The sequence below is a fragment of the Scyliorhinus canicula genome, chromosome 10 (assembly GCF_902713615.1).
Source record: "Scyliorhinus canicula chromosome 10, sScyCan1.1, whole genome shotgun sequence".
NCBI classification, from domain to species: domain Eukaryota; kingdom Metazoa; phylum Chordata; class Chondrichthyes; order Carcharhiniformes; family Scyliorhinidae; genus Scyliorhinus; species Scyliorhinus canicula.
In genome coordinates, this window is record NC_052155.1 from 57,474,937 (window position 1) to 57,487,177 (window position 12,241).

General features: G+C 49.8%; 1 protein-coding gene across 1 annotated transcript in view; it reads right to left on the reverse strand.

The window, feature by feature from the left end:
* The window catches only part of si:dkey-22o22.2 (neural-cadherin), a 389,498-nt gene that overhangs the window by 86,438 nt on the left and 290,819 nt on the right, over nucleotides 1-12,241 (reverse strand). The window contains exons 13-15 of the mRNA XM_038808999.1: nucleotides 10,975-11,224; nucleotides 10,552-10,679; nucleotides 2,072-2,258 (exon numbers count right to left, since the gene is read on the reverse strand). Coding sequence (XP_038664927.1) covers nucleotides 2,072-2,258; nucleotides 10,552-10,679; nucleotides 10,975-11,224 — 565 coding nt within the window. The remainder of the gene's footprint in view (nucleotides 1-2,071; nucleotides 2,259-10,551; nucleotides 10,680-10,974; nucleotides 11,225-12,241) is intronic.

Below are 12,241 nucleotides of genomic sequence, written 5' to 3' on the forward strand. Positions count from 1 at the left end.
TTACGGCGAACAGCGATTCTCCCCTGGCCGATGGGCCGAGTTCCCAGGCCTTTACGGCCGTTTTCACGAATGCAAACACACCCGCTCTCACCGTTCGTGAAAACGGCCGCAAAGTGCCGTCCCGGACAAACCATGGCACCGATTGGCACGGCCGCACCACGGCCGTGCCAAGGGTGGCATGGGCCCGTGATTGGTGGGCACCGATCGTGGGCAGCGGGTCCAATACCCGCGCACTCTTTGTTCCTCCGCTGCCCCGCAGAATCAGTCCGCGGGGCGGCTGAGGGGCATGACGGCCCGCGCATGCGCGGGTTTGACGCATATGCGGGATGACGTCATCCGCGCATGTGCGGGTTGGAGCTGTCCAACCCGCGCATGCGCGGCTGACGTCATCGTGCGCGTCAGCCGCCGTGACGCTTGGCACGCGGGCTTAGCGACGGTCGCTAAGCCTGCGATGCCGTGCTTCACGGGGCCGCGCTGCTAGCCCCGCCCAGGGGGGAGAATCGGGTCCTGGGAGGGGGCGCGGAGGCTGCCGTGAAACACAGCCAGTTTCACGGCAGCCTTTACGACTCTCTGCATTTGTGGAGAATCGCGCCCTAAGTGTTCCCGCCAACGGAGAATCCTAGTCTCCGTTGGCTGGGCGGCCTGAAACCGAGGTCCGGAGGTGGGTCCCCCTCCCTCACCACAATGTAAATCCTGCTTCCGTCCCCTGCTGATAAGTAGGGGCATCCTCTGCACCCTCCAAACCACGGGAATAACATGTCAGCCCCAACAGTATACATGCATAAGGGTAACCCGACTCTTAACCCATCCAAAGATGTGCCGGATAGGTGGATTGGTCATGCTAAATTGCCCGTTTGTGTCCAGAAGGTTAGGTAGGGTTACGGGGATGGGGTGGAAACGTGGGCCTAAGTGGGTGCTCTTTCCAAGGGCCAGGTAAGACTTGATGGGCCGAATGGCATCCTTCTGCACTGTAAATTCTATGATTTGTTATGATTGACAGCACCTCACCAGATCAAAAGAAGCTGCTTTCTGCTGAGAAAAAGAGGAAGTGAAAGCACTTAGCTCCTTTGATGTGATGAGGAGCTGTCAATCACTGCAAGAGTGTTCACACACATTGTGGTTAGCATCAATGGAGGATATTTGAGATGCATTCAAGCATGACGTAAAAGATAAATATACAAACCCCCTAAGCAGCTGTGTCTGGACCAATAAAGCTGTCAATCACTGGTTAGTGAAATGTACTGCTGTGTGAAATTGATTGGAAGATTTCCATTTCAAAAGGCTATCTGGGGATTTGAAACACTTTGAAGTGTACATGGCTTTGGGAGGAAACCTCCCACACTTGTAGCAGCTGCTACTTTAATCAATTTTGTCTACGACAGCAGATATTACGGAAGGCTAAGTGAAAATGTAGTCAGTTTTCATTCTATTGCCTGGACCCCTCTTCAGCTTTCAGGCAGAAGTGACTGATGGGGGTCTCTGTTCGGGGGTCTCTGATGAGGGCTCTCTGTGGGGGGTCTCTGATAGGCAGCTGAGGGACTGTGGGAGGGCCTGATGGGGGGCCTGAGGGGGTCAGTGGTGAGGGGTCGGGTCACCCTCATGCGTACATGCTGTGGGGGAGGGGGGGGAAGTGACCCATTATTCCCATGGTGTGGGGGTGGGGGGAGGATGCCCCTACTTGTCAGGGGGCAGAGGGGGGGGGGTGGCAGGATTTGCATTGTGGAGGGTCTTCTGATGGACTTTGGGGGCACTTCAGTTATTTTCTGACTCCTTTGATCCATCAAGGGGTCCACCTTGTTAGGGCCATGCTTGGGCAAGCCAGTACAACAGGAGGGATGGAGTCTCAGGCTTCGAGCCTATTAATGACATTAACATTTATTTAAACTCTTGCTTTGCATCCTCCTGCCGACATGGAGCAGGTAGCACATTGAGGCCACTGACAGGGGATCGGAGCATTCCAACGGGTTTGGCATAATTTTTCCCTTGATGCTCCACTCCCCCTCTGATTGCGAATTCCGATCAGAGCTGTGCCAAATGGAGAATCCTGGCTGAAAACTCTTGACGTCTATACCTGTATTGGGCTGTCCATGCATGCCAGGCCTAGCAGACTCGGAGTTGTCTTGAGACTGAACCTCTATCAAGTAGGAACCTTTCACCTCTCTGTCAAAGGATGTCTGTGTGAATATTACTCCTGTTTCAAAGTCAATGCTGAAGTAATGATAGTCTCCACTGAGGTCCTTCACGATTGCATAATTAATCTGCAATTGGAAGCAAAAAAAAGCAAGTGATAGAGACCATTGTGAGGTTTGCACCCTGTGAGGTTTGCATTTACAGTTACCATTTATCATGGAATGTGGGATATTATTATGAAATATCAAAATAAATTCAAACCCATTCAAATAGAAAACTAAAGCCACATAATTGTGTGTACTTTATCATATTCTGTAATTTACTTTGCACCATGGTACCTGAACCTCCAGAACCTGTTATGACAACAAAAGTACTCACTTATTTATCTGAAGAATATGGTGCTGGATTCTCCGTTTTGGAGACTAAGTCCCCACGCGGGCGTGAAACCGGTGGTGTTTTAAGCCAGGAATCTGGCATAAACGTCCACCGATTTCTCGTTTTGCTGGGGGTAGCTGGGAGGCAGCGTACAGCCCACAGCTCTAGCTGTCGATACGGCCCCCAGCACTTCCAGTTCAGACGCCGCGCATGCGTACGGCGGTGGCCTGCAGCGGACTGAGCCTGCGGACCTGCACCGCCAAAGTAGTGCCCTCATCAGCCACTCGCGCACCCCAGACCGCCCACCCACTGTGCCCCCAGCCCTGAATGAAGTCCTCCCCTGCCCGCCGATCGGCCCTCCCCCGACTGCCGAGTTCACGAAAGGTGTGAGCACACGTAACTCATGCCGTCGGGAACTTGGCCGGTCGGGGCCGGAGCATGGCGTGGCAGGCCTCAGGCAATGGCCTGAGGCGGTGGATAATCAGCACGGTGTACTCTTCAGGGGCAGAGAATTTGAAATCCGGCGTCGTTTCCGATTCTGCCGCCAAAACGGATTCTCTGCCCTGTCGCTAAACGCAATTTCGGCGTCGGGGAACGGAGAACCCAGCCCCTGGTTTGTGATGCACTGTAGGAGAGAAATATGTGAAGGCATTCTTCCTATAACCTCATACTATAAAACTTGCCAACTTAAAAAAAAAAAATTTGGAGAATACAATTCTTTTTTTTCCAATTAAGGGGCCAATTCACCAACCCTGCACATCCTTTTTTTGGGTTGTGGGGGTGAGACTCATGCACAAACGGGAAGAATGTGCAAACTCCACACAGACAATGGCCCGGGGCCGGGATTGTACCCAGGTCCTCGGCGCCATGAGGCAGCAGTGCTAACCACAAACAGGGACCAGACTGAATGGCACTTGGGGAGGTCTCCCAGGGGTTCAGAGATATACAGGTGCTTGTCCTCTAGGAAAGGTGGCATCCTAGAATCTCCAGATTTATAGTGTGGAAGGAGGCCATTCAGCCCATCGAGTCTGCACCATCCCTTGGAACGAGCATCTACTTAAGCCTCCACCCTAACCCCGCAACCCTTAATCCCTAACCTTTTGGATCCAAAGGGTCAATTTAGCACGACCAATTTACCTAACCTGCACATCTTTGGAATGTGGGAGGAAACCGGAGCACCCGGAATTGGCACTGCCAAGCTTCCCAGGTGGCACTGCCGGCTGATATTTTGCCCGCACCATGGATAGGGCCAGGGGGTGCCCTTCACATGTGAGGTAGGGTGCGGGGCGGGGAGACCGAGGACCCTCTTATAGATGAGTTGGGGTTTGGATGTTGCGTTGGGGGGGGGGGGGCTGTTGAGATATTTAAAAATAGCGCCCCGGTCTCTTCTTGCGCTGAGTTTTAGTGAGCTGAGCTCCTCAGTGCAGGAAATGGGACTAAGTGCGACCTCAGCGGCCCCAGATTGCAACAGAGTGCCATTCGATAGTGTGAGCACTGGGAGACACCCGACTAAACGCGCTTGTCATGGTCCTTGTTACAATCTGGCTAGATTGCGTCCTAAGTGTTGATTCTGGGATTGATTTGCGAGCGGTTTGCTTCCCATATGGGATGCTATTCCGGGAGCAATACAGGACATGCTAATGGACCAGCACTCTGCTGGTTCCAATTCCAAATAAATCCCGGCCCAGCAGGCGTTCTAAACATTGGGGCTGGAGTTAGCACCAAAGAACTTGGCAGCTGGAACTATTTTTAAGTGTTCCACTAACCACACACTCACGGCAGCCACCAAGATGGGTCAGAGAAGACCTACACCCCCCCCCCCCCGAGGTCAGGAGCCTGAGGTGGACCCACAGCTCCATGCCAGTGAGGAGCGGAGGGGCACCCTCTTCCCCAGGGTGGGCCGCTGACTCAAGCCTGCCCTTCGGAACACTGCCTGGAGGTGGTGGCAGAGGCAGTCAGCTTTGCCAGCCTCACTAGGAGGAACCAGTTGGTGACCCGGTGGGGTGGGGGCCACTGGTGAGTCCTTTGCCTCGAGAGGGCCAAAGAACCAGGGAGAGTTCCAAAGGCTGCAGTGTAGGTGTCCTCTGGTTGGGTTGTGCCAATCCCCTGCTTCCTCTGCAAAGGGGCAGCGTTTCTGAGGAGGGCCAACACCTGGTGGACTCCTGATTGAGCGTGGCCTTTGATGATACAGCTGACATATAAGGTTGTCCAGAGGGGCATCCTGGATGGGCTCCCAGATGACCAGACGCCTTCTGAGCATTTAAAGAACACAGGCATCACTCAGCAGTGTGAGCAGCCAGGAGTCTGTAAGCAGCACCAAAGACAGACTGTAGCAATGGCTGTCTGAGCCAGGCCACCCCGATCCTGAGGGGGACATCCCAAGTCCACGGACTTGGCACCAAGCCTAGGGGCTGTTTAGCTCACTGAGCTAAATCGCTGGCTTTGAAAGCAGACCAAGGCAGGCCAGCAGCACGGTTCGATTCCCGTAACAGCCTCCCCGAACAGGCGCCGGAATGTGGCGACTAGGGGCTTTTCACAGTAACTTCATTTGAAGCCTACTCGTGACAATAAGTGATTTTCATTTTCATTTCAAGTCACTACCCATTACTGTCCCTGGCCCGGGAAGCCATCCCCCAGCAAGCCTGACAGTTTTCAATGTTTTTCAGCTTCCAGCTCCCCCTCCGCAGCCATAGTTCCCAATCCACGTTTGTCAATACTTGTAGTAATTCATGCCTGCGATACATCCGCCTGAGAGGAGTGGAGCATCGTGGAAGGGAGGAGCATATTGTGTTCGACCCACTAATCAGTTTAAATACATGTATATGCCGGTTTTCCATGCTGCTGCCAGCACAAACCTTGTTATCGCCACCAGCGAGGGACCAGAGCATGGCGCCCAAATTGGTGGCAGGTGCAGACCTCAATTATGGCCGGACGTCCGGTTCTCCACCAAATCGCAGTTCCCGTATGCGACGTTGCACGGCAGAGAATTATGTCCAATGTTTATAAACATCTAGCTATGTTCGACAGCTCCTGACCACATCAAAAGCAGCCAAGTGTTTTAAGCTGAGAAATAGAAGTGAAAGCTCTTAACTCCTAGATGTTTATAAACATTGCGCTTAGGTTCACAGCAGGGTTCTTGAGATGCATTCAAGTGTGAAGGGAAATTTAAAAAATAATAATTTATGGGATTTGGCGTCCCTGGCTAGGTCGGCATTTATTGCCCAGGATTTGTCCTGTTTCTTGTGTGCAGGACACAGCTGGGCAATTTTCAAAATTGCCAATTGTTATAGCTGTACTGGAACAGCTTGGCTAGGGGCACGATAGGTTCTAGAGAACAAGTCTTCAGTACTATTGCTGGGATATTGTCAGGACCCACAGCCTTTGCAGTATCCAGTGCTTCATTTCTTGATATCGCATGAAGTAAATTGTATTGGCTGTGATGCTGGGGACCTCCGGAAGAGACTGAGATGGGTCGTCCATTCGGCATTTCTGGCCGAAGAGTTTGTGAATGCTTCAGCCTTATCTTTTGCACTGGTGTGCTTGGCTCCTCCACCATTGAGGATGGGGATATTTGTGGAACCTCCTCCTCCAGTGAGGTATTTAATTGTCCACCATCATTCACAGTTGGATGTGGCAGGACTGCAGAGCTTAGATCTGATGCATTCGTTGTGGAATCGCTTAGCTCTGTATATTACTTGCTGCTTATGCTGTTCACCACGGAAATAGTCCTATGTTGTAGCTTCACCAGGTTGACACCTAATTTTCAGGTATGCCTGGTGTGGCTCCTGGCATGCCCTCTTGCACCCTCCTGCACTCTTCATTGAACCATGGATTGATCCCCTGGCTTTTTGTTTATGGTGGAATGGGTAATATGCTGGCCATGAGGTTGCAGATTGTGTTTGAATACAATTCTGCTGCTGCTGATGGCCAACAGCACCTCATGGATGCCCAGCTTTGAGTTACTAGATCTGTTCAAAATCTATCCCATTTAGCACGGTGGTAATGCCACACAACACGATGGAGGGAATCCTCAATGTGAAGACGGGACTTTGTGTCCTCAAGCACTGTGCAGTGGTCACTTCTACCTACTACCACACTCGGTGAGAAAAACGTAAAATTCCACCCTATATTTCATAAAAACCTACTTTAAACACAAAAATCTCAAGAAAACACTTTATGATCTACTTTTATTTCCACCCAATAGTCTTCTATGTTTTACAACATCTGGAAGGTTCCCTCACGCCTTCTGGGCAGCACGGTAGCACAGTGGTTAGCACTATTGCTTCACTGCTCCAGGGTCCCAGGTTCAATTCCTGGCTTGGGTCAATGTCTGTGTGGGTCTGTGTGGGTCTGCGTGGGTTTCCTCCGGGTGCTCTGGTTTCCCGCCACAGTCCAAAGAGGTGCACATTAGGTAGATTGGCCTTGCTAAATTGTCCTTAGTGTCCAAAAAGGTTAGGTGGGGTTACGGGGATAGGGTGGAGGTGTGGGCTTAAATCAGGTGCTCTTTCCAGACTCGAGCGGCTGAATGGCCTCCTTCTGCACAGTAAATTCTATAATTTAAACCAACGGGTACCACTGTTTACAGGAATTCACTTTGATTCTCTTCAGTATTGCTGCTATTCACTGAGATATGAGATTTACTGGTGTCCTTGCAATAGCATCCACAGCTAGGCAAACCCTCCAACTTTCTTTCAACACCCCATATTGCTCTATGACTCAACATCAGAAACACCCCGAGTTTCTGATAGCTCTCTGCTGCTGGTTCCACAGCTGTTTTTACAGCACTTGGCTGGTCCCGCTGTCTGTCTCAAAGGCTGCCTGACCTGAATTGCCTGTTTCTGGGAGAAAGCACTCAGATAAGTACCCAAAACCAAAATAAAATCACTCGCTGGAATCTCTCCCCATGGCAACAAGGCATACCTGGGATATCCCAGATACAGATTAAAACTAATCATCTCTAATTCCTAAACTCCTTTCCCCATCCTGGGAATCCATATGAATAATTTAGACCCCTTATTGAGATAACTGGAGACACGCCATCTCCACCAAGACGTTCTGAGAGGTGGCCCATTGATTTGTTTCCAATACTTGGCCCAATGACCTTAGAAAATCAAAACAGGCCACATTTTGATTTGCAATTACTCTAGGTCTGTCAAACAGCTTCTCAAACAAGTGGCGTGATCTCCGACCCCCTGCCCGGCCGGAGAATCGGCGGTGGGGGGGGGGGGGGGCGGCGTGAATCCTGCCCCGGCCGGCTGCCGAATTTTCCGGCGCTGGTGTTTTGGCGGGGACGGGAGTTGCGCCGTGCCAGTCGGCGATCACTGGCAGCGGCCCCCTGCCGATTCTCCGGCCCGCGATGGGCCGAGTGGCAGCCCGTTTTAGGCCGGTCCTGCCAGCGTAAATTAGACCTGGTAATTACCGGCGGAATCCGGCCCTGCGGGCGGCCTCCGGCGTCCTCGGGGGGCGGGGGTATCTGGCCCCGGGGGGTGCCCCCACAGTGGCGAGGCCCGCGATCGGGGCCCACCGTGGGCGGGCCTGTGCCGTGGGGGCACTCTTTCCCTCCACACCGGCTGCTGTGGACCTCCGCCATGGCTGGTGCGGAGACAAACCCCCCTGCGCATGCGCTGGGATGAGGGCAGCACATGCTGGCACTCCCACGCATGCGCCGGCCGGCGGCGGCCCTTCAGCGCCAGTTGGCGTGTCGCCAAGCCCCTTCCGCGCCAATTGGCTCGGAGCCAACCCCACCGGCGCCGGCCTAGCCCCTGAAAGTGCGGAGGATTACGCACCTTCCTGGTGGCCCGACGCTGGAGTGGTTCACGCCACTCCTCGGCGTGGGGACCGCCCGTCCCGCCTGGTGGGGGAGAATCCCGCCCAAGGTGTTTTCTATTCATCCTACACTTAAAAGTTTAAATTCCTAAACTAAATGTTTTACATAAAATCGAATATTTGTAACAGCATCACCAGCATCTTAAGACCAATGCTTTGATTGGTTAGTCTTCTTGCTCATCATCCTCCTCTTCTACAGTCCTCTGTTGTTCCATTTTTTCAGGTTTTGGTAGAATAACCTCTGCATGGGGCAGCATGGTGGCGCAGTGGTTAGCATTGCTGCCTCACGGCACCGAGGTCCCAGGTTCGATCCCGGCTCTGTTCGTGTGGAGTTTCTACATTCTCCCCATGTTTGTGTGGGTTTCGCCCCCACAACCCAATAATGTGCAGGTTTGGTGGATTGGCCACTCTATAATTGCCCCTTAATTGGAAAAAATGAATTGGGTACTTTAAATTAAAAAAAAAATACTACCCTCTGCATGGGAGGCAAGCAACTCTTTAACATCACTAATGTTTAGTTCATCCGATCCTATTTGCTTGTCCGTTTCTACAATCGCCACTTCAATTTTCTCATTAAGTCCTGCATAGCCTTTGGTTCTGTAGGTTCTTTCCAGAACTTCCTCCACAAACCATTCTTATTACATAAGGTAACTTGATTCTATGCCACAGATATGTTACCAGTGACCATATTGGTGTGATAATTCTTCTAAAATTCCTTTAGGATAAGAGCATCATCGCTTTCAGTTTCTCTGATGGTCAGGCCAAAGGTTCTTCTCTGGTAATAAGGCTTGAAGGTTGAATATCCTGCCAGTAAAACCTTGGCCCTAGCCTTTCCTTGAACAAGCATTACACTGAAAGGCATGTGTTGTTGAGTTTAATGTTCAATCCAAATGTTCACAGATTTTCCATGTCCATCATAATTCCACTCTGATTTATTTAATCTAACAGCAGCCAAAGGAGTTATTAGTTTACCAAGGTATTTTATTCTTTCAATTTTAATAATTATCCTCACCATTGTTGTTGGCAAGTCAAGTGCTTTAGCGACATCTGCTGGAGATTCTCGAGAGCAGGTGACACTTCAACCCAGTTTAGCCTCCCTGACACACAGACTCCTACCATCACTTGAGCTTAAAGGAAGGCCCATGTCATTAATGTTTCCACTTTTATTTTGTGTATTATTAATTTCAGAGGGCTTTGTAATATCTCATTTCCACTAGAAGTGCAACCTGTTTTCACTGTCTTTTCTCAGGAGAAAACACTTTATAATCATGATGAACTATGAATTATTTTTATAGGTAAAATTAGCACAACAATTCAAGACAACCAAGATGGCGATAGGAGGATACTCCTATTTTGCATGGTTCACAAAATGGCGCAGCACACACTGGACCCGTCTATACTGTACAAGGTAGTGAGTGTTTAACCAGCACTCAAATGAAAGGAAAATCACTTGTCGTCACAAGTAAGCTTCAAATGAGATTACTGTGAAAAGCCCTTAGTCGCCACATTCCGGCGCCTGGAGGCCACTACCGTACAATCTAGGCCCAGCACAGATAAAAATATTTAAAAATAAATCCAGTAACTGATTCCTCCCAAACTGTCTGTTCCCCACTTCACCCGAGACCAAGCTCCCCTTGCCCCAGACCTCTTCCCATCAGCCAGAAAATTGAGGTTGGACGGGAAGTGACCCCAAATAATGGGAAGGCTTCCAGGGATTTTTTCAGGCCCCCAGCCTGGAAACCTGCCAGTGGAGAACCATAAAATTCTGCCCAAAGAGTCTAAATGATATTTAAATTATTCAGCAAAAATGTATCTCCAACCATATGTTACCGCTTTGCCCAGGGCTGTGCCCTACCTACCGAGTCCATGAATACGAGTCATGTGAGGAAGGTGGTAACCCAACATGTTTTTTAAAATTACATAAATGAGCCTAATAACAGCACGGTGGCTTAGTGGTTAGCACAACCACCTCACGGCGCTGAGGTCCCAGGTTCGATCCCGGCTCTGGGTCACTGTCTGTGTGGAGTTTGCACATTCTCCCCGTGTCTGCATGGGTTTCGCCCCCACAAACCAAAAATGTGCAGAGTAGGTGGATTGGCCACGCTAAATTGCCCCTTAATAGAAAAAAATAATTGGGTAATCTAAATAAAAAAAAAAAAATGAGCCTAATATAAATAGAGATACTTGGAGAACAAAAGTATGCACAATGTAATTCCTGACCTTTCCATGATGCCCTGAATCCAGATCAGTTGCCAATACCTGCACAACTGACAATCCGACCGCAGCGCCTTCAGGAACCGTAGCCTCATAAGTGGATGAGGTAAAGAAAGGAACATTGTCATTCACATCTGAAAGATGAAACAACCAAAAAGGTCAAGGGGCATGGCGTAGCACAACAAGAGAAGACACCTTGCAGGGTTAATGGACCAACATTGTCATTAACATTGTGGTATTTTATTTACATAAATGAACAGCTTTAAAGAACATTTTACTGGTTTACAATAGTCTTCTTCCATATTATTCTGGAAACTGTGGAAACAATATTGAAGTGCCTCAGCAAGAGAGAGGACACTTCTGAGATTCTCAAAACATGAGCAGATGGTCTAGGATGCAGCATTTAAATTTAGCGTATCACAAACATACCTGTCACGTTGACAAAGATGGTGCTAAAGGAGGCTAATGGTACAGCTGCCACATTCTGAGCCCTGACTCTAAGTGTAAAAAACTTTGTTCCTTCAAAATCCAGTGGCTCTGCCACTAAAATAGAGGCAGATCCATCAGCACGATTGGGTTTCAGGTAGAATCTGACTGGCATGTTTGTTTCTGGAACCTGACCTTCTTCCAGGTTGTAAGTAACTCTTGGATCCCCAAGGGGAGATGTTGCCTTGATAGTCTAAAATCACAAAAGCAAAAATTTAGCATTTACACACACAAGAATCACTAAACTGAATAGCAGCTCTTGGACCACTTCAAAAACAGTTAAGTGCTGTTAGATTCACAGCTGACCACTTCAAAGGCACTCAACCATGTAGTGAGATGGTTGGAAAGCACTTGATTCTGTTCCAGGAGCTGTCAATCAAAGCTTGATGTTTATAAACATTGCGGTTGGTGTCACAGCTGAAAGGTTACTCAACTGTGAAGGTAGATGAACGGAACAATGCTGACAGCTGGGGGGGGGGGGCGTGTAGAAGCTGTCAATCACAGCCTAGTAAAATCAATATCAAAGAGAATGTCTGTCTATCACAGCCTAGTAAAATCAATATCAAAGAGAAATTAATGAATAGCTTGCAGATCAAAGATCTGAGGTAGTTTAAACCCAGCTGACTGGTTTTGTCTTTCCAGGAATTGACAGGTGCTCTCTAGCTTCCAGACAGGAGTCTCTCTTCTAAAGAGGCCTCCTGACAAAGATCTCTTCTGGGGGGTCACTTTATTTACGGGATCTCTGTGTGGGCCTTTTTATTTGGGGGGTCTCTTTATTTTGGGGGGGCTATATGAGGGTCTCTTTATTTAGGCAGTCTTTAGGTGATCTCTTTATTTAGGGGTCTCCGGTGGGGGATGTGTGGATAGTTTGGGTCACCCCTGTACTGTGGGGAGGGGGGTGAGCCAGAAAATAGCTGGGGGGGTGGGGGGGGGGGGGGGTCTGGTCTGAATTGCATTGCGGAGGGGCGGGGGCAGCTGCAGGACCTCACTATCTTTTTTTTTCTTTTTTATAAATTTAGTGTACCCAATTATTTTTTCCAATTAAGGGGCAATTTAGCATGGCCAATCCACCTAACCTGCACATCTTTGGGTTGTGGGGGCGAAACCCACGCAGACACGGGGAGAATGTGCAAACTCCATACGGACAGTGACCCAGGGCCGGGATTCGAACACGGGTCCTCAGCGCCGCAAGCAGCAATGCTAACCACTG